The sequence below is a fragment of the Mesoplodon bidens genome (genome assembly GCF_964165515.1).
Source record: "Mesoplodon bidens genome assembly, chromosome: 2".
NCBI lineage: Eukaryota > Metazoa > Chordata > Mammalia > Artiodactyla > Ziphiidae > Mesoplodon > Mesoplodon bidens.
In genome coordinates, this window is record NC_138177.1 from 56660026 (window position 1) to 56683638 (window position 23613).

A 23613-nucleotide genomic window follows, 5' to 3' on the forward strand; every position below is an offset into this window, starting at 1 on the left:
GAAGATATTTTTATCTCTAAAGTTGTTGCCTCAGATATTGAAAGTACTCAAATATTTGAGTCAAGTTATTTTGTAATTTTCTATTTACTAATAAATTCTGAGATTTAATTTCTTTTCCCAAGTAAAAAGATGTGTGTGTTTTGTCCTTTTTTTTTTTTTTTAACTTCTAGGTACTTAATTTCTAGATAAGAAGCCAACTCACCCACTTAGTTCTTTAAAGCTCTTCTGTGTATTTGCTGTATACAGTTAATTTTATTGGTGGCTACAAGGTTTAACTTTTTCTTTTACTACCAACAATAATAAGTATGATTTCAAAGGCAAATTATGCCCTCCTATGGGATATATTGTTCTCTCTATGACTTTCTGCCACTCTGTGGAATTGATACTTATCAAACTATTTATTGGCTCTGCCTTCATATACTGGCTTTGAGTTCTAGCAAATCAAATTCTGGATTATAACTTTCTAAGTCTTATGGTTATAGTAATTGACTGTTAGCAGTTATTTGGATTACCATAGATGCTACTTCATAAGAATGGTTGGGAATTTGCCTGCACCACCAAACAACGCTTGTCTCATCCTCTGTTCCCCAAATAATTTATCTTAAATGTCCAACCCCTCAAAATTAGGGCCTTACATGTTTACTAAACCATTTGGTCTGTCAGTCTGTTCATCATTCTTCAGCGAATTTTGAGTTGGGCTCACAATCCATCCTTTGCTAGAGAAAAAGGATATGCAGTTTACTTTGGTACTAAGACAGACAATGTGAAAGATGAAGTTATAACCTAAAATGAAGACTCTGAAATGAAGAGTCTCAAAGCATACCCTTATTCCAGAGAGATTAATATTTTTTTAAAAAAATGCTCAGAGTTAATGAAATACAGTAAATTAAGTCATCATGGGGTATTATAACTATGTCTGTAATGGCAGTGAATAACTACGTCTGTAATGACAGTGAAAGTATTCTACCCCCATCCTCCTCTTCTTTAGTGTGGTGTGTATGTGTAAGAGATATTTTACCAAACTCTTGGGTTATAAGGTATGTAAATGGCTGGGTTAGAATATGGGGGGAGTTGTGGAAAGATAAAAAGAATCAAGTTGGGGATAGGGAGAGTTAGGAACTTTATGCTCCGCCCCCCCACCCAGTTCCCTCACATCCTCTTTTTTTTTTTTTAAAGCAAAACTTGGAAAGAAAAACTTGTGATTTAAGGAAGAGGAGTCTAGAGGTAATCTGTACAAAGTTTGATGTCTATAGAAGTCAGAATTATGGGACAGAGAAAAGAGAGAAACAAATGGCTGCCTTCATATCTTGAAGAGATTTATAGGTTTTGAACTAAGCTTACAGCCACAACTTAACCTTTTTCTTAAATAAAGTTATCTTAAAAATATTTCATTTTGCATTTTTAAATTCAATTAAGCAACAAAAACATATGTTTATGTTTATTTAGAACATGATTCTAAATTTATTTTTCTTTACAGATCAGTGCTAACATCTTCCGAACTCTTCCTCCAAGTGATAATCCAGATTTTGATCCAGAAGAGGATGAGCCCACACTTGAGGCCTCTTGGCCTCACATACAAGTATGGAACATAACTTTGTATTGACAATTTTTACATTTATTATATTCTGCTGAAATCACAGAACTCTGTTTTAGACCTGAGTGTCTATTTAAAGTACTGGACTTTTAATATGTTTTCTTAACATTTTCTTTTCTTAAAATATTGCTTTTCACTTTTTTTATTGTGGTAAAATACACTTAACATTTACCATTTAAACCATTTTAAAGTGTATTCCATAGCATTAAGTGCATTTTTAATGCTATGCAACCATCACTACTATCTAGTTCCATAACCTTTTCATCACCCCAAATGGAAAACCCCTTTGTCATTAACAGTCACTTCCCATTCTCCCACCCCCACAGCCCCTGGCAGCTTTTCATCCACATTCTGTTGGATTTGCTTGTCCTGGATATTTAATATAAATGGAGTCATATAATATGTGGCCTTTTGTGTTTGGGTTCTTTCACTTACCATAATATTTTCAGGGTTTATCAGTATTGTAATGTATCAATATGTCATTCCTTTTAATGGCTGAATAATATTCCATTGTATGGACATAGCACATTTTGTTTATCCATTAATCAGTAGATGGACGTTTGGATGGTTTCTACCTTTTGGGTGTTGTGATTAGAGCTGTTAAGAATGTTACACATTCATGTACAAGTTTTTGTTTAACCTCTGTTTCCTATAGGTTTTGATATGTTGTGTTTTCGTTTTCATTCATTTCAAAATATTTTTTGATTTCCTCTGTGATTTATTTGGCCCATTAGTTATTTAGGAATGTGTTTAATTTCTACATATTTGTGACTCCCAGATTTCTTTCTGTTACTGATTTATAATTTTATTCCATTGTGGTTGTAGAATATACTTTGAAGTTTTCAATCCTTTTAAATTTATTGAGGCTTCTTTTTATGGTCTAGCATATGGTTTATCATGGAGAATGTTTCATGTGTACTTGAGAAGACCATGTATACTGTTGTTGTTGGGTGGAGTGCTGTGTTGAAATCTCTTAGATATAGTTGGTTGTTTAAGTCTTCTGTTTCTTTGTTGATGTTCTGTCTAGTTCTATCCATTATTGAAAGTGAGATATTGAAGTCTCCAACTATTGTTGTTGAATTGTCTGTTTCTCTCTTCAGTTCTGTCAGTTTTTGCCTCAGGAATTTTGGGGGCCCTATTGTTAGCTGCATATGTTTATAATTGTTTTATCTTCCTCTTGGATATGTCCCTTATCATTATAACTTTAATAACAGTTTTTGTGTTAAAGTTCATTTTTTCTGATATTTACTGTCTAACTGCCGCTGTCTCACTCTCTTTTGGTTACTGTTTGCGTGATATGTCTTTTCCATACATTTACTTCTTATCTGTTTGTTTCTTTGAATCTAAATTGTGTTTCTTGGGAATTCCCTTGTGGTCCAGTGGTTAGGACTCTCCACTTTCACTGCTGAGGGCCAGGGTTCAGTCCCTGGTCAGGGAACTAAGATCCTGCAAGCTGCACAGTGTGGCAAATAAATAAATAAATAAATAAATAGTGTTTCTTGTAAGCACCATGTAGTTGGAACCCGTTTTTTTTAAAATCAATTTTGACAATCTCTGCCTTTTGAGCAGTGTTTAATTCATTTACATTTAATGTAATTACTGATAAGGTAGGATTTATGTCTTCCATTTTGCTGTTTTATGTCTTATATCTTTTTTGTTCCTCTATTCCTCTATTATTACCTTTTGTACTAAATAGGTATTTTCTATTGTACCATTTTAATTCCCTTGTTTCTTTAACTATATTTTTTTGAGTTACTTTCTTAGTAGTTACCCTAGGGATTACAATTAGCATCTTAAAATGATCTAGTTTGGTTGAATACTAACTTAATTTTAATAGTATAAAAAATTTTGGTCCAGTATACCTCCATTCCCTCCCTCTTCCTTTGTGGTATTACTGTCATACAAATTAGATCTTTATGCAGACATAAAATAGCATCTTACTGCACTTCACTTTATTGCACTTTGCAGATATTGCATTTTTTACAAATTGAAGGTTTGTGGCAATCCTGTGTTGAACAAGTCTATCAGAACCATTTTGCAACAGCATTTGCTTACTTCATGTCTCAGTGTCACATTTTGATAATTCTTAGAATACTTCAGACTTTTACATTGTTACATTTTTTTATGGTGATCAGTGATCTTTGATGTTATTATTACAAAAAGATTACAACTTCCTGAAGACTCAGATGATGGTTAGCATTTTTTAGCAATAAAGTATTTTTAATTAAGGTATGTACACTGTTTTTTTAAACATAATGCTATTGCATACGTAAGAGACTGTAGTGTACACATAACTTTTATATGCATTGGGAAACCAAAAAAAATCATGTGACTTGCTTTAGTGCAATATTCGCTTTATTATGGTGGTCTGGAACCAAACCTGCAATATCTCCAAGGTATGCTAATACCTTGTACACTCATTAACACAGTTTTGTAATTATTGCTTTATGTGGTTGTCTTGTAAAGCAGGAGAACAAAAGAGTTATAAATAAAAGTACATTTATACTGTCTTTTATATTTACCTATGTAGTTACCTTTACCTCTTTATTTCTTTCTGTGGATTCAAGATATATATGGTGTCCTTTCATTTAAGCCTGAAGGATTCCTTTTAATATTTCCTGTAAGGCGCAATAGTATTTCCTATTTGTCTGTTGATCTGGTAATCTCTTAATTTTCCCTTCATTTTTGAAGGAGAGTTTTGCTGGATATAGAATTCTTGGCTAACTGCCTTTTTCCTTCAACACTTTGAAGGTGTCAACCCATTGGTGCTCTGGTGTCCATGGCTTTCTTGTGACAAGTCAGCTATTAATCATATTTAGGATCTTATGTATGTGATAAGTTATTTATTACTTGCTGCTTTGAAAATTTTCTTTGTCTTTAACTTTCTGTCTGTTTGATTATGATGTCTCTAGATATGCATCTCTTTAACTATTCTAGTGGGACTTCAGTGAGCTCCACTTAATAGTTCATTGTATAAATTAATACTTTTCATCAAATTTGGGTTGTTTTTAGCTATTTCTTCAGCTATTTTTCTTCATCTTTCTCCTCTCCTTCTGAGACTCCCATTATGTGTATCTTGGTATGATTGATGGTATCCCACAGGTCTCTGAAGCTCTGTTCATTTTGTGTTCAATCTTTCTTTCTACACCTCAAACTAGAAAATCTCTATTGACCTTTCTTTTGCCAGCTCAAACTGTTTTTCATTGTTTTTTGTGAGACAGCAAATTTACTGAAGTCCTCACTCTGCCATTGCAAAAGTCCATCTCTGTAGCACATCTTTTTAGTTGAGACTGAGGGAGGGATAGTCTTCCTGCCCTAATGCCATTGTGTGACAACTCACTCCTCATAATTATTGGAAAATTGGTAATAAAAATTTATTATATAGATTGGTTCAAGATGGCGGAGTAGAAGGACGTGGTCTCACTCCCTCTTGCAAGAGCACTGGAATCAAAACTAACTTCTGAACAGTCATCAACAGGAAGACACTGGAACTCACCAAAAAAGATACCCCACATCCAAAGACAAAGGAGAAGCCACAATGAGATGGTAGGAGGGGTACAATCACAATAAAATCAAATCCCATAACTGCTGGGTGGGTGACTCACAAACTGGAGAACGCTTATACCACAGGAATCCAACCACTGGAGTGAAAGTTCTGAGCCCCACGTCAGGCTTCCCAACCTGGGGGTCTGGCAACGGGAGGGGGAATTCCTAGAGAATCAGACTTTGAAGGCTAGCAGGATTTCATTGCAGGACTTCGACAAGACTAGGGGAAACAGACTCCACTCTTGGAGGGCACACACAAAGTAGTGTGTGCATTGGGACCCATGGGAAGGAGGAGTGACCCCATAGGAGACTGAACCAGACCTACCTGCTAGTGTTGGAGGGTCTCCTGCAGAGGCAGGGGGTGGCTGTGTCTCACCGTGAGGACAAGGACACTGGCTGCAGAAGGTCTCAGAAGACTACTTGACGTGAGCCCTCCCAGAGTCTGCCATTAACCCCACCAAAGAGCCCAGGTAGGCTCCAGTGTTGGGTCTCCTCAGGCCAAACAATCAACAAGGAGGGAACCCAGCCCCACCCATCAGCAGACAAGCGGATTAAAGTTTTACTGAGCTCTGCCCACCAGAGCAACAGCCAGCTCTACCCACCACCAGTCCCTCCCTTCAGGAAACTTGCACAAGCCTCTTAGATAGCCTCATCCACCAGAGGGCAGAAAGCAGAAGCAAGAAGAACTACAATCCTGCAGCCTGTGGAACAAAAACCACATTCACAGAAAGATAGACAAGATGAAAAGGCAGAGAGCTATGTACCAGATGAAGGAAGAAGATAAAATACCAGAAAAACAACTAAATGAAGTGGAGATAGGCAACCTTCCAGAAAAGGAATTCAGAATAATGATAGTGAAGATGATCCAGGACCTCAGAAAAAGAATGGAGGCAAAGATATAGAAGATGCAAGAAATGTTTAACAAAGACCTAGAAGAATTAACAAACAAAAAGAGATGAACAATACAATAATTGAAATAAAAGTTTCAATTTTCATTTTTCAACCTCTGGCAGGTTCAAATTTCAACCTCAGGCAGAAAGTTTGTTAAGAATTCATCTTGAGAGGGCAGACAGCAGAAGCAAGAAGAACTACAATCCTGCAGCATGTGGAACAAAAACCACATTCACAGAAAGATACACAAGATGAAAAGACAGAGGGTTATGTACCAGATGAAGGAACAAGATAAAACCCCAGAAAAATAACTAAAGTGGAGATAGGCAACCTTCCAGAAAAAGAATTCAGAATAATGATAGTGAAAGAATGGAGGCAGAGATTGAGAAGATGCAAGAAATGTTTAACAAAGACCTAAAAGAATTGAAGAACAAACAGAAGAATTAAAAAACAAACAAATGGAGATGAACAATACAGTAAGTGAAACAAAAAATACACTAGGAGGAATCAATAGCAGAATAAGTGAGGCAGAAGAACGGGTAAGTGACGTGGAAGACAGAATGGTAGCATTCACAGCTGTGGAACACACTAAAGAAAAAAGAATGAAAAGAAATGAAGACAGCCTACGAGACCTCTGGGACAACATTAAACGCAACAACATTCGCATTATAGGGGCCCCAGAAGGAGAAGAGAGAAAGGACCCGAGAAAATATTTGAAGAGATTATAGTCGAAAACTTCCCTAACATGGGAAAGGAAATAGCCACCCAAGTCCAGGAAGCACAGAGAGTCCCAGGCAGGACAAACCCAAGGAGAAACATTCTGAGACACATAGTAATCAAATTGACAAAAATTAAAGGCAAAGAAATATCATTGAAAGCAGCAAGGGAAAAAATGACAAATAACATACATGGGAACTCCAATAAGGTTAGCAGCTGGTTTCTCAGCAGAAACTCTACAAGCCAGAAGGCAGTGGCATGATATATTTAAAGTGATGAAAAGGAAGGGGTTTAAAGGGATGAAAGGGAACCTACAGCCAAGATTACTCTACCCAGTAAGGATCTCATTCAGATTCAATGGAGAAATCAAAAGCTTTACAGACAAGCAAAAGCTGGGAGAATTCAGCACCATCAAACCAGCTCTACAACTAATGCGAAAGAACTTAACTTTAAGTGGGAAACACAAGAGAAGAAAAGGACCTACAAAAGCAAACCATAACAATTAATAAAGTGGTAGTAGTAACATATATATCGATAATTACCTTAAACGTGAATGGATTAAATGCTCCAACCAAAAGACACAGGCTCGCTGAATGCATACAAAAATAAGACCCATCTATATGCTGTCTACAAGAGACCCACTTCAGACCTAGGGACACATACTGACTGAAAGTGAGGGGATGGAAAAACATATTCCATGCAAATGGAAATCAAAAGAAAGCTGGAGTAGCAATACTCATATCAGATAAAATAGACTGTAAAATAAAGAATGTTATAAGAGACGAGGAAGGACACTACATAATGATCAAGGGATCAATCCAAGAAGACGATATAACAATTATAAGTATATATGCACCCAGCATAGGAACACTTTATTACATAAGGCAACTGCTAACAGCTATAAAAGAGGAAGTCGACAGTAACACAATAATAGTGGGGGACTTTAACACCTCACTTACACCAATGGACAGATCATCCAAAATGAAAATTAATAAGGAAACGCAAGCTTTAAATGACACAATAGACCAGATAGATTAAATTGATACTTATAGGACATTCCATCCAAAAACAGCAGATTACACTTTCTTCTCAAGTGCACATGGAACATTCTCCAGGATAGATCACATCTTGGGTCAGAAATCAGGCTTCAGTAAATTTAAGAAAATTGAAATCATATCAAGCATCTTTTCTGACCACAACGCTATGAGATTAGAAATAAATTACAGAGAAAAAATGTAAAAACACAAACACATGGAGACCAGACAATACGTTACTAAATAACCAAGAGATCACTGAAGAAATCAAAGAGGAAATCAAAAAGTACCTAGAGACAAATGACAATGAAAACACGATGATCCAAAACCTATGGGAGGCAGCAAAAGCAGTTCTAAGAGGGAAGTTTATAGCAATACTAGACTACCTCAAGAAATAAGAAAAATCTCAAATAAACAATCTAACCTTGCACCTAAAGGAACTAGAGAAAGAAGAACAGACAAAACCCAAAGTTAGTAGAAGGAAGGAAATCATAAAGATCAGAGCAGAAATAAATGAAATAGAAACAAAGAAAACAGTAGCAAAGATCAATAAAACTAAAAGCTGGTTCTTTGAGAAGATAAACAAAATTGATAAACCATTAGCCAGACTCATCAAGAAAAAGAGGGAGAGGACTCAAATCAATAAAATTAGAAGTGAAAAAGGAGAAGTTACAACAGACACCACAGAAATACAAAGCATCCCAAGAGACTACTACAAGCAACTCTATGCCAATAAAATGGACAACCTGGAAGAAGTGGACAAATTCTTAGAAAGGTATAACCTTCCAAGACTGAACCAGAAAGAAATAGAAAATATGAACAGACCAGTCACAAGTAATGAAATTGAAACTGTGATTAGAAATCTTCCAACAAACAAAAGTCCAGGACCAGATAGCTTCACAGGTGAATTCTATCAAACATTTAGAGAAGAGCTAACACCCATCCTTCTCAAACTCTTCCAAAAAATTGCAGAGGAAGAAACACTCCCAAGCTCATTCTATGAGGCCACCATCACCCTGATACCAAAACCAGACAAAGATACTACAAAAAAAGAAAATTACAGACCAATATTACTGATGAATATAGATGCAAAAATTCTCAACAAAATACTAGCAAACAGAATCCAACAACACGTTAAAAGGATCATACACCATGATCAAGTGGGATTTATCCCAGGGATGCAAGGATTCTTAAATACACATAAATCAATCATTGTGATAAACCATATGAACAAACTGAAGAATAAAAACCATATGATCATCTGAATAGATGGAGAAAAAATTTTTGACAGAATTCAACACCCATTTATGATAAAAACTCTCCAGAAAGTGGGCATAGAGGGAACCTACCTCAACGTAGTAAAGGCCATATATGACAAACCCACAGTAAACATCATTCTTAATGGTGAAAAACTTAAAGCATTTCCTCTAACATCAGGAACAAGACAAGGATGGCCACTCTCATCACTATTATTCAACATAGTTTTGGAAGTCCTAGCCTCGGCAATCAGAGAAGAGAAGGAAATAAAATGAATGCAAATTGGAAAAGAAGAAGTAAAACTGTCACTGTTTGCAGATGACATGATAGTATACATAGAGAATCCTAAAGATGCCACCAGAAAACTACTAGAGCTAATCAGTGAATTTGGTAAAGTTGCAGGATACAAAATTAATGCACAGAAATCTCTGGCATTCCTATATACTAATGATGCAAAATCTGAAAGTGAAATCAAGGAAACACTCCCATTTACCATTGCAACAAAAAGAATAAAATAGCTAGGAATAAACCTACCTAAGGAGACAAAAGACCTGTATGCAGAAAATTATAAGACACTGATGACAGAAATTAAAGATGACACAAACAGATGGAGAGATATACCATGTTCTTGGACTGAAAGAATCAATATTGTGAAAATGACTATACTACCCAAAGCAATCTACAGATTCAGTGTGATCTTTATCAAATTACCAATGGCATTTTTTACAGAACTAGAACAAAAAATCTTAAAATTTGTATGGAGACACAAAAGACTCCGAATAGCTAAAGCAGTCTTGAGGGAAAAAAAGCGGAGCTAGAGGAATCAGACTTCCTGACTTCAGACTATACTACAAAGCTACAGTTATCAAGACAATATGATACTGGCACAAAAACGGAAATGTAGATCAATGGAACAGGATAGAAAGCCCAAAGATAAACCCACACGCCTATGGTCAACTAATCTATGACAAAGTTGGCAAGGATATACAGGGGAGAAACGACAGTCTCTTCATTAAGTGTTGCTGGGAAAACTGGACAGCTACATGTAAAAGAATGAAATTAGAACACTCCCTAACACCATACACACAAAAAAACTGAAAATGGATTACAGACCTAAATGTAAGACCGGACACTTTAAAACTCTTAGAGGAAAACATAAGAAGAACACTCTTTGACATAAATCACAGCAAGATCTGTTTTGATCCACCTCCTAGAGCAATGGAAATAAAAACAAAAATAAACAAATGGGACCTAATGTAACTTAAAAGCTTTTGCAAAGCAAAGGAAACTACAAACAAAACGAAAAGATGGGGCTTCCCTGGTGGCACAGTGGTTGAGAATCTGCCTGCCAATGCAGGGGACACGGGTTCGGGCCCTGGTCTGGGAAGATCCCACATGCCACGGAGCAACTGGGCCCGTGAGCCACAATTACTGAGCCTATGCGTCTGGAGCCTGTGCCCTGCAACAAGAGAGGCCGCAATAGTGAGAGGCCTGCACACCATGATGAAGACTGGCCCCCGCTTGCCGCAACTAGAGATAGCCCTTGCACCGAAATGAAGACCCAACACAGCCATAAATTAATTAATTAATTAAAAAAAAAACAACGAAAAACAACCCTCAGAATGGGAGAAAATATTTGCAAAGAAATCAACAGACAAAGGATTAATCTCCAAAATACAAAAACAGCTCATGCAGCTCAATATTAAAAAAACAACCGGGCTTCCCTGGTAGCGCAGTGGTTGAGAGTCTGCCTGCCGATGCAGGGGATACGGGTTCGTGCCCCGGTCCGGGAAGATCCCACATGCCGCGGAGCGGCTGGGCCTGTGAGCCATGGTCACTGGGCCTGCACGTCCGGAGCCTGTGCTCCACAACGGGAGAGGCCACAACAATAAGAGGCCCGCGTACCGCAAAAAAACCAAAAAACAGAAACAAAAAAAAACACAACCAACCCAATCCAAAAAAGGGCAGAAGACCTAAATAGACATTTCTCCAAAGAAGACATACAGATGGGCAAGGAGCACATGAAAGCTGCTCAACATCACTAATTATTAGAGAAATGCAAATCAAAACTACAGTGAAGTATCACCTCACACCAATTAGATTGGGCTTCATCAGAAAATCTACAAACAACAAATGCTGGAGAGGGTGTGGAGAAAAGGGAATTCCCCTTTTGCACTATTGGTGGGAATGTAAATTGATACAGCCCCTATGGAGAACAGTATGGAGGTTCCTTAAAAAACTAAAAATAGAATTACCATATGACCCAGCAATCCCACTACTGGGCATATACCCAGAGAAAACCAGAATTTAAAGACACATGGGGCTTCCCTGGTGGCGCAGTGGTTGAGAGTCCGCCTGCCGATTCAGGGGACGCGGGTTCGTGCCCCAGTCCAGGAGGATCCCACATGCCGCAGAGCGGCTGGGCCCGTGAGCCATGACTGCTGAGCCTGCACGTCCGGAGCCTGTGCTCTGCAACGGGAGAAGCCACAACAGTGAGAGGCCCGCGTACCATAAAAAAAAAAAAAAAAGACACATGCACCCCAGTGTTCATTGCAGCACTATTTACAATTGCCAGGTCATGGAAGCAACCTAAATGCCCATCGACAGACGAATGGATAAAGAAGATGTGGTACGTATATACAATGGAATATTACTCAGCCATAAAAAGGAATGAAATTGGGTCATTTATAGAGACATGGATGAATCTAGAGACTGTCATACAGAGTGAAGTTATGTCAGAAAGAGGAAAACAAATATCGTATATTAACACATATATTCAGAACCTAGAAAAGTGGTAAAGATGAAGAGGTTTGCAGGGCTGAAATTGAGATAGGTGTAGAGAACAGATGTATGGACATCAAGAGGGGAAAGTGGCGGGGGGTGGGGGAATATATTATATAAGTAGGACCAATTCTTCCATTAAACCTTCCCAAACTAATTCTATCTAGCTCTAACTGCTTCAAACATTCCCCTCAAATATGTGACCTTAATGTAATATCATCTAAGGTTCACTCAGTTGAATCACATTGGCACTACCACATTTGATACTTCAGTAACTAGAACTCTTTAGATAAGATTCAGAGTAGAACATCTTACACCTCTTATGTGTATTATGAAAACTGTTACAAAAATTCCATTATAGCTATAAAATATACTTACATGTGTTTAGAGTTTCTTTTGCACATGCTGTTATATAGCTAGTCTTTATGATGATTGGTTTTTTTACTATATACATTAGGTTTTATTTTTGTTCCCCAGAATGTCTAATTAAAATACTCTGAGAAGACTCATATGACACCTTCAGTTTACAGATATTTTCTTATTTTCAAAATAAGCAAAGCTCTGAGGGAGAAAGTGAAAGTAACTCTTGCCTAATGCTTTAACTATAATGACTTTAATATTTTTTTATTGAGCTGTAGTTGATTACAATATTAGTTTCAGGTGTACAATATAGTAATTCAAAATCTTTATAAATTATACTCCACTTTAGTTACTGTAAAATGTTGGCTGTATTTCCTGTGCTGTATCCTTAGAGCTTATTTATTTTACACATAGTAGTTTGTACCTCTTAATCCCCTATGCCAATCTTGCCTCTCCCTGCTTTCTTCTCCCTGATGGTAACCACCAGTTTGTTCTCTATATCTGTGAGTTTGCTTCTTTTTTGTTATATTCACTAGTCGGTTTTATTTTTTAGATTCCACATGTGATATCATATGATATTTGTCTTTCTCTGTCTGACTTATTTCACTTAGCATAATACCCTCCAAGTCCATCCATGTTGTTGCAAATGGCAAAATTTTCATTCTTTTTTATGGCTGAGTAGTATTCCATTGTGTATATATATCTTTTTTATCTATTCATCTGTTGATGGACACTTAGGTTGCTTCCATATCTTGCCTATTGTTTTTGTTTTTCTTTTTGGCCACACCATGTGGCATGCAGAACTTCCCTGACCAGAGATCAAACCCATGCCCCCTGCCGTGGAAGTGCAGAGTCTTAACCACTGGACCATCAGGGAAGTCCTTACCTATTGTAAATAATGCTTCTATGAACATTGGTGTGCATGTATCTTTTCAAGTTAGTGTTTTTGTTTTCTTTGGATATATACCCAGGAGTGGAATTGCTGGGTCCTATGGAAGTTCTATTTTTAGTTTTTTGAGGAACCTCCCTAATATTTTCCACAGTGCCTGCACCAATTTACATTCCCACTAATAGTGCACAAGTCTTCTCTTTTCTCCATATCCTAACCAACATTTGTTATTTGTGGTCTTTTTATAATAGCTATTCTGACAGGATGACTTTTGTATTTTTACGATAGTATTAGTGACCTAAAATCTGCAGGCAAGCACAGTGAAGTGTTGTTCTAGGGAACTGAATGTATTTACCTACATATGACCAACAGCATTATTTATGAGACTGCTGATCATTTTTACCTAATTATATTACATATACATCATCTTATTTAATCTCCATAGTAAAACTATAAAGTAGGTATTGTTCATATTTTTATAGATAAGCTTAGATGAAGCTAAAATAGATTAAGAATCCTGCCCAAGATTATACAAAAAGTGGTAGAATAAGATTTACAACAAAAGTGTTACTCCAGAGTCCTTGCTCTCCATTATTAAAAGCTTTACTGCCTTCCCTAGATATCATGTGTGGCTCTAAAACAAGTATATACAAATTCTTATGAAGTTTAATTAATACCTTTTAAGCTTCATTAAGCACCAATAATTAAGCACCAATCTCCCACTAGCTATCACTTTTTCTTTTTTAGCCCTCATAAATTACCTTTTAAAGGTATGATTATACAGGTACAGATGTGCCTTAGTTAAAGGGAACAAAAGTTTATATACACACATTCTAACAAGAAATAAAGAGAATTAGTATCATTACAAAGTATGGTGAAATGGAAATGATTCTGGTGACAGACCTCTACTCAAATCCCAGTTTTGATAACTTTTCTACAGAAATGGCCTTAGTTAAGCTGTTAAATTTCTCTGCATCCTCCTTTATGAAACTGGCCTAAAACAGGGCCTTGTAAGAACTGAATGGGATAACATCTGAGTGGAATCTAGCACAATTTTTTAAAACTGTACTGTTTTCTTTGCCTTCCCATTTTTTAAAATATATACTTTTGATATTTAGGAAGAGGTATATATTTTTTGTTATGGTTACCTTTATGCTGATACCTTTAAATGATACCCTTGGTTCCCTCTTTTGTAGTTAGTTTATTGATTCTCAGAATGAACAATATTGAAGGTAGTAAGTAGTCTTTTCTTCCCCCACTTCCTTCCTCTCTAGCATCTCATGTAAAGTAATAATAGCCTTTTACTTTCACAGTAAATACTTACATGTCAATTCAGAGCTTCTTCTACTTCCCATACTCTTCTCCTTCCCCTCCTCCAACTCCCAATTTCTGATAGTTGTACATAGTTAGAATATATAACTGATTTTGTACTATTCTGTCACCTTTATGCCCAACACTTGTCATTAGTTATACAGGTAATATATTTAATATTTACTATCAATCCTTATGAAAAGTTTCTCTGACCATTTCTTGGTAATTTGAAGCTCATTCTTTAGTAGAAGGGCTCATGGGAACACTACTTCCTGAGTTGTTGCATGTTTCATCTCAGTTTGTCTCTAGCATTTATTTATTTTTTTTATGTTTAAAGGTCAATTTGAATTGATATAAAGTCCTTGGTTCAGCGTCTTTCCTTAATTTCCTTAAGTACCTTAAATATGTTATTCCATTGTCTTCTTATTTCAGTCTGATTTTTTTCCTCTTATATTCTTGCTCTTTCTGCCTGGATGCCCAAAGGATATTTTTCCTTTAATGGCCAATTGGTTTTTTGTTTTTGTTGTTGTTTTTTGGTTGCATTGGGTCTTTGTTGCTGCGCACAGGCCTTCTCTAGTTGCGTCGAGCAGAGGCTACTCTTCACTGCGGTGCATGGGCTTCTCATTGCAGTGGCTTCTCTTGTTGCGGAGCACAGGCTCTAGGCGTGCCAGCTTCAGTAGTTGTGACTCAGGGGCTCTAGAGCGTAGGCTCAGTAGTCGTGGCGCACGGGCTTAGTTGCTCCTCGGCATATGGGATCTTCCTGGACCAGGGCTCGAACCCGTGTCCCCTGCATTGGCAGTGGATTCTTAACCACTGTGCTACCAGGGAAGTCCCGCCAATTGCTTTTCTTGGTCTATACATAAGTGTTGATTTTTCTACATCAGTTTTCCCAGTTGAATAGTGTTCTTTTGCTGTAAAAAAAAAAAAAAAAAACCCACTTTTATTTCTGAAAAGTTTTCTTCAATAATACTTTTTAGTATTTCTTTTGTTCCACCACATTGTTTTCTTCTTTGGGAATACCTGCTATTCATATGTTGGCTCTTTGCTTCTGTCTATATATATCACTTTCTCTTGAAATCTTTTTGTTTTTCTTATCTCTTTCTTCATTTTGTTGGATTGTCTTTAATTTTTCTTTTTTCCATACTCACTTTCATTTTTCCATTACTCTGGTTGAAAGGCAGACTGAAAGAATCAATATTTAGTTTTTCCAGCTTCAGTAGTAGAGACATGCAGGGGAAAGGGAATGGGTGTTAGATTAGCTAAGCAACAATGCCTGCCACAGGCTTGAACCATTGGAGGCAAGAGTCTATCCTGAATAAAATGAAAAGTGATAGATTTGTTAATGACAGTAGGATGGATAACATCAGCTATTTTCTACATAGTTCCTGGGAGATAGAGAGGAACCTTGCTTTTATATATGGGTGTTCGGTGTTGCTTCAGATTATATTGTTTGTTTGTTTTTGGCCGCACTACATGGCTCACGGGATCTTAGTTCCCCAACCAGGGATTGAACCCAGGTCCTCAGAAGTGAAAGTGTGGAGACCTAACCACTGGACCACCAGGGAATTCCTCCAGATTGTATTGTTTAGTTTTTATTTTACAAGGACTTATATTTATTAGTGCCATTTCATTCTATTTTTATTATAAAAGATGAGAAAGAAATTTACATTCTAAACTATTTGGGACACTTTAAAGCAATAGTCTGCCTCATTATTTATTCACTCTGTCTAGCACCTATACATCCAAATAAACTGAAAGAGGAATCCTAGGATTAATGTAAACTGATAAAAACTTGTGAGATTTATCAGCACATTAGAGCTTATAGAATAGAAAATCTGAAGTGGTAAACTATGTTTTAGTAGCACTGCACAGGGTTCATCTGAAATTTCATGTCATAGTTGGTATAAAATTAGTGATACTAGGTTTAATGATGCAAAGGTTTTAAAAGCATGAAATTCTCATTAGCCAGTAAGTTATATATATTTCTAATCACATGTAGTTGGATAACCTGAAAAAAAACCCTCAGTCTTTGAATTTTTAAAAACAATTTTTCCATTAAGATATTTTTATATGCCCTTGGGAATTAACAGTAAATATGCAGCCATATATACAGTGTGCTTTCTGTTTTTCACTGGTATGATTTGAAGTTTCACTTAAATTCACTGGAACTAGTGGTTCTTAACATTTTAGGAGATGGTGAGTTACTTTCAAAATATGATTTTTTAAAAATGAGTTTTCTCTCAAGACAAATTCATAGATACCCAAGAAATATTACATAGCCATGGTCTTCTGATTAAAAGGCTCTGCTCTGGATATATATGTTTATAGTTAAAAATCTTTCTAGTAACTAAAATTTGGTATACAGTTTTTAAATTTGGCAGTCAGATGGTCTGTTAAATGCGAAGTGAACTGATTGATAGGATTTGTCAGTAGCTACATCATTATTTAGTCATACTTTTTTTAGAGTGGAATGTTAAAGCTGTTCTGATGAATGAAATTTTAGAGAGTGTAGCACTGAGGAAGTTTGCTCAATGAAAATTTCTTTCCTTGTTGTTAATATACCTTGAATCATGTCACCTGGAATTTTTTTTTTGTACTAAAAGTTTACATTTTACATATAGCTTATCAGGTCTTTGATGCTAGAAATTAATTTGCCAGGATGAAAAATAAACATTAAATTTAGTTAATGAGGGGAATAATCTCAAGTAATTTCAGACCTTTCACATTTTTGTTTCTTCAAACTTTTTGTGAATTTTCTAAAAATGTGCTAATTTACAATTTCTTTTTACTTTTTTTTCCATACTGTAATGGAAATACTAATGAACAATGGAATAAATGGAAGAAAGAACAAAAGAAAGGCCATTTTAGCACTGGGGATAGTGAATTGGCCATATCTTTTAATTTACTGAGTATTATATGATAATTATTGATGTAAAACAGCTATAAGTTATTTTTAAATTTTCTTTCCTAAGTATTATTGCTTTGTATTTATTGAAGACCAACAAGATAGTAATTTTCTATATACCTACTTCTAGATAATTAGAGAGGCATGACTGCTATACTAACCTGGAATACAGACAGGTTATGTAGTATTTTTATTTTCTTTTATCAACTATCTTCTTTTTTTGGCACAGATAATTAAGATGTAATTATGTAGGATACTGAATAGAACACAGACCTTTTTAGGATAACTTGATTTGAGGAACTAGAGGCTCTTCTTTATGATCTGTATAAGTAGAAATTTAAAGTGGGGACATATATATTTTATAATGTACACCTTCACATCCAAATAGCTCTTGACCAGATGCTATATTTTAAATATTTGCATGTTCTAAGAATCAAAAATTATAAGGATTATGACTTAATGCACCAACGCTTATACACAGAAATAGAAAAGGAACATCTTTTATCCTTATTTTAAGGTTGAGAAACATTTTCATTACTTTGACCTTTTTAATTGTAAATAGTGATTTGTTATTAATTATATTTTTAATTATTATGGTTAAAAGAGCAGCGGAAAAATAGGCTGATCATATTTAAGCTATTCAAGGTTTGTGCAGAATATGTCCTATTTTTAAAAGGAGAAAAAAAAACCAACCCAGATTCTTATAGAACTAAGATTTTGTTAGTGTTTGCTATGTCCCAGGCAGTGTTCTAGGCACTTAATATCCGTCATTGAATTTAGTATACGTTAATTCTTATATAAATTCTTTCAAATATTAAATCAGTTTTTAAAGCCCCGTTTAAATTATCTTCCTCTCAATGGAGGTGGGAAAACATTCAGTCAGCATACTCCTTAAAAAGGGGCCTTTGTGTATTTGTAAATCATTAAAGTTGCTTTTAAGTCTGCCTTTCTAAGCCAAACATTTCTAGGTCCTTTAGCTTTTTCTACAGGTCTTATTTTCAAATACATTAATGATCTATGCTGTTTTGTGGTGTACCTTCTAAAATCTTTTATTGGTAAAGACCAGAATTTTATGTATTTTATTTTAACTGCCTTAGAAAGGACACAGTACTGAATAGAATGCTAAGATTATCCTTCTTTCCTTACACTTTTTAGTTATCTTTCATCTTTTAGGGTATTTTTTGGATTAAAGGAATAGGAGGACCTTGAACATATGTAAAGACTGCCATTTTATTAGAGAAATAAGCCCATTGCTGAAAGTATCTATTGTCCCTTTGCAGCACTGTTTGTTAGGTTCTTGGAGCAAATTATTTTTTCATGTGGAAGAACACAGAGAAACTTTAATACAGAAATACAAATACAGTTTCTCAACTATGATTTTCATTCATTCGGCAAATATTTATTGGGCATCTGTTGCGTTTCAGGCATTATTCTAAATATTGGGGGTAAAGCATTGAAGTAATAAGCAAACTGTCTTACACTCTAGGGGAAAAGAATAAATAATACTATGTCAGGGTGTGATAAATACAAGAAAAAAAGTAATGCAGGATAAAGGGTATAGAGAGAGTGACAGTGGGGGCAGGGTACAGTTTTATAGAAGCATGGTCTTAGTTGTGCCATATTGAAGAATTTTAGCTCTGTAGGTCACTCGTGTTTTTCGACCTCTGTTTGGGATTACTCAACATGTATTTAACCTTTTGTCATCATCTCTTCAGTGGTGCTAAGTTGATTGCATAAAAGCTTTTTGCTACTCATCTTGACTGGTCACTTAATTAATGTTCACTGTGTCAGGTAAGTGATGCAGATGAAACCTGTGTAGGAAATGATGTGTCATATCTGTGATAGGCGCAGGTTTCAACTGTATATGTGATTTAGAGGATTCATTTTGATCTGGAGCTTGATGTCATGTAAGTCTCCCAAAAGACATGCTGTTACTGTTAAAACTAATAAGCCTTAAGCCCTGAATTTCTGGTGTACATCTTAAGAGGTAGAATATACAGGCGAATGCATGCCATGCTTGACTCAGGGCTAACTTGGCCCCTCCTTACCACAGCTTTTAACTTGGAATCTGCATAAAGAGTCTTCTGATTTCATACCCACCAGCCCCTACGCTACACCATCTTCTTCTTGAGACATCTACCTTTCTTATAAAAGCCCTCCTCTTTCTTCTCGATTTGTCCAAAATCACACCTAATGCAGGGCTCAAGTTTTATGTCCTCCTTAAAACTTTACTGTTGACCTTATTCCACAGTGATATAGCCCTTTTCTAAATGTCTCCTGAACTCATAGTTTGTGCCATATAGTTTTTGTGTATATACCATTTTATATGTTTTTATTTTTGTTACTTCCCCAGTACGTGAATGAGCTTTTTGGAGCTTACCTGCTATCTATTCACACTAAACACAGTTAAAGGAAAACTTGTTTCTTCTACCCTCAACATTTCTGACACCAAATATATAGATTTTCTGCACCAAGAAATTCTTCAGTTCTCTGTGAACATCAACAGGGTGTCCTACAATTTATTCATTCTGACACTAACTACCCAGAGTTAGCAAGGACCCCAGGGGTTAAGGGCTCAGTCCATCAAGACTGGGGTCTTGCCATCACTGCAGTTGGCATTCGAGAGTCTGGGCCTCCCATACTTCTGACTAACTGGCTATAAATCTGGGGTTACCATGACCCACTCTTCTGGTTCAATAATTTGTTATAACAGCTCACAGAACTCAGGGAAACACTTTACTTACTGTTACCACCACTTTCCCCCCTTGGTGTCCATACATTTGTTCTCTACATCTGTGTCTCAATTTCTGCCCTGCAAACCAGTTCATCTGTACCATTTTTCTAGGTTCCACATATATGCGTTAATATATGATATTTGTTTTTCTCTTTTTCACTTACTTCACTCTGTGTGACTGTCTCTAGATCCATCCATGTCTTTACAAATGACCCAGTTTCGTTCCTTTTTATGGCTGAGTAATATTCCATTGTATATGTGTACCACATCTTCTTTATCCATTCGTCTGTCGATGGGCATTTAGGTTGCTTCCGTGACCTGGTTATTGTAAATCGTGCTGCAATGAACATTGGGGTGCATGTGTCTCTTTGAATTATGGTTTCCTCTGGGTATATGCCCAGTAGTGGGATTGCTGGATCATATGGTAATTCTATTTTTTAGTTTTTTAAGGAACCTCCATACTGTTCTCCATAGTGGCTGTATCAATTTACATTCCCACCAACAGTGCAAGAGGGTTCCCTTTTCACCACACCCTCTCCAGCATTTGTTGTTTGTAGATTTTCTGATGACACCCATTGTAATTGGTGTGAGGTGACACCTCATTGTAGTTTTGATTTGCATTTCTCTAATAATTAGTGATGTTGAGCAGGTTTTCATGTGCTTCTTGCCCATCTGTATGTCTTCTTTGGAGAAATGTCTATTTAGGTCTTCTGCCCATTTTTGGATTGGGTTGTTAGTTTTTTAAATATTGAGCTGCATGAGCTGTTTATATATGTTGGAGATTAATCCTTTGTCTGTTGATTCGTTTGCAAATATTTTCTCCCATTCTGAGGGTTGTCTTTTGGTCTTGTTTATGGTTTCCTTTGCTGTGCAAAAGCTTTGAAGTTTCATTAGGTCCCATTTGTTTATTTTGGTTTTTATTTCCATTACTCTAAGAGGTGGATCAAAAAAGATCTTGCTGTGATTTATGTCAGAGAGTGTTCTTCCTATGTTTTCCTCTAAGAGTTTTATAGTGTGCGGTCTTACATTTAGGTCTCTAATCCATTTTGAGTTTATTTTTGTGTATGGTGTTAGGGAGTGTTCTAATTTCATTCTTTTACATGTAGCTGTCCAGTTTTCCCAGCACCACTTAATGAAGAGACTGTCTTTTCTCCCCTGTATATCCTTGCCTCCTTTGTCATATATTAGTTGACCATAGTGCGTGGGTTTCTCGCTGGGCTTTCTATCTTGTTCCATTGATCTATGTTTCTGTTTTTGTACCAGTACCATATTGTCTTGATTACTGTAGCTTTGTAGTATAGTCTGAAGTCAGGGAGTCTGATTCCTCCAGCTCTGTTTTGTTCCCTCAAGACTGCTTTGGCTATTCAGGGTCTTTTGTGTCTCCATACAAATTTTAAGATGATTTGTTCTAGTTCTGTAAAAAATGCCATTGGTAATTTGATAGGGATTGCATAGAATCGGTAGATTGCTTTGGGTAGTATAATCATTTTCACAACATTGATTCTTCCAATCCAAGAACATGGTATATCTCTCCATCTGTTTGTATCATCTTTAATTTCTTTCATCAGTGTCTTATAGTTTTCTGCATACAGGTCTTTTGTCTCCCTAGGTATTTTATTCTTTTTGTTGCAGTGGTAAATGGGAGTGTTTCCTTAATTTCTCTTTCAGATTTTCCCTCATTAGTGTATAGGACTGCAAGAGATTTCTGTGCATTAATTTTGTATCCTGCAACTTTACCAAATTCATTGATTAGCTCTAGTAGTTTTCTGGTGGCATCTTTAGGATTCTCTATGTATATTATCATGTCATCTGCAAACAGTGACAGTTTTACTTCTTCTTTTCCAATTTGTATTCCCTTTATTTCTTTATCTTCTCTGATTGCCATGTCTAGGACTTCCAAAACTCTGTTGAATAATAGTGGTGAGGGTGGACATCCTTGTCTTGTTCCTGATCTTAGAGGAAATGCTTTCCGTTTTTCACCATTAAGAATGATGTTTGCTGTGGGTTTGTCGTATATGGTCTGTATTATGTTGAGGTAGGTTCCCTCTATGCCCACTTTCTGGAGAGTTTTTATCATAAATGGGTGTTGAATTTTGTCAAAAGCTTTTTCTGCATCTATTGAGATGATCGTATGGCTTTTATTCTTCAATTTGTTAATGTGGTGTATCACATTGATTGATTTATGTATATTTAAGAATCCTTGCATCCCTGGGATAAATCCCACTTGATCATGGTGTATGATCCTTTTAACGTGTTGTTGGATTCTGTTTGCTAGTATTTTGTTGAGGATTTTTTCATCTATATTCATCAGTAATATTGGTCTGTAATTTTCTTTTTTTGTAGTATCTTTGTCTGGTTTTGGTATCAGGGTGATGGTGGCCTCATAGAATGAGTTTGGGAGTGTTCCTTCCTCTGCAATTTTTTGGAAGAGGTTGAGAATGATGGGTGTTATCTCTTCTTTAAATGTTTGATAGTATTCACCTGTGAAGCCATCTGGTCCTGGACTTTTGTTTGTTGGAAGATTTCTAATCACAGTTTCAATTTCATTACTTGTGACTGGTCTGTTCATATTTTCTGTTTCTTCCTGGTTCAGTCTTAGAAGGTTATACCTTTCTAAGAATATGTCCATTTCTTCCAGGTTGTCCATTTTATTGGCATAGAGTTGCTTGTAGTAGTCTCAGGATGCTTTGTATTTCTGCAGTGTCTGTTGTAACTTCTCCTTTTTCATTTCTAATTTTATTGATTTGAGTCCTCTCCCTCTTTTTCTTGATGAGTCTGGCTAATGGTTTGTCAACTTTGTTTATCTTCTCAAAGAACCAGCTTTTAGTTTTATTGATCCTTGCTATTTTTTTCTTTGTTTCTGTTTCATTTATTTCTGCTCTGATCTTTATGATTTCTTTCCTTCTACTAACTTTGGGTTTTGTTTGTTCTTCTTTCTCTAGTTCCTTTAGGTGTAAGGTTAGATTGTTTATTTGAGATTTTTCTTATTTCTTGAGGTATGCTTGTATAGCTATAAACTTCCCTCTTAGAACTGCTTTTGTTGCATCCCATAGGTTTTGGATCGTCGTGTTTTCATTGTCATTTGTCTCTAGGTATTTTTTGATTTCCTCTTGGATTTCTTCAGTGATCTCTTGGTTATTTAGTAACGTATTGTTTAGTTTCCATGTGTTTGTGTTTTTTTCTCTGTAATTGATTTCTAATCTCATAGTGTTGTAGTCAGAAAAGATGCTTGTTATGATTTCAGTTTTCTTAAATTTACTGAGGCTTGTTTTGTGACCCAAGATGTGATCTCTCCTGGAGAATGTTCCGTGAGCATTTGAGAAGAAAATGTAATCTGCTGCTTGTGAATGGAATGTCCTATAAATATGAATTAAATCTATCTGGTCTATTGTGTCATTTAAAGCTTGTGTTTCCTTGTTAATTTTCATTTTGGATGACCTGTCCATTGGTGTAAGTGAGGTGTTAAAGTCCCCCACTATTTTTGTGTTACTGTCGATTTTCTCTTTTAGAGCTGTTAGCATTTGCCTTATGTATTGAGGTGCTCCTATGTTGGGTGCATATATATTTATAATTGTTATATCTTCTTCTTGGATT

General features: G+C 36.0%; 1 protein-coding gene across 1 annotated transcript in view; it reads left to right on the plus strand.

The window, feature by feature from the left end:
- The window catches only part of PPP2R5A (protein phosphatase 2 regulatory subunit B'alpha), a 92908-nt gene that overhangs the window by 48498 nt on the left and 20797 nt on the right, over positions 1–23613 (plus strand). The window contains exon 3 of the mRNA XM_081254857.1: positions 1478–1579. Within this exon, the coding sequence (XP_081110983.1) occupies positions 1478–1579 (102 nt within the window). The remainder of the gene's footprint in view (positions 1–1477; positions 1580–23613) is intronic.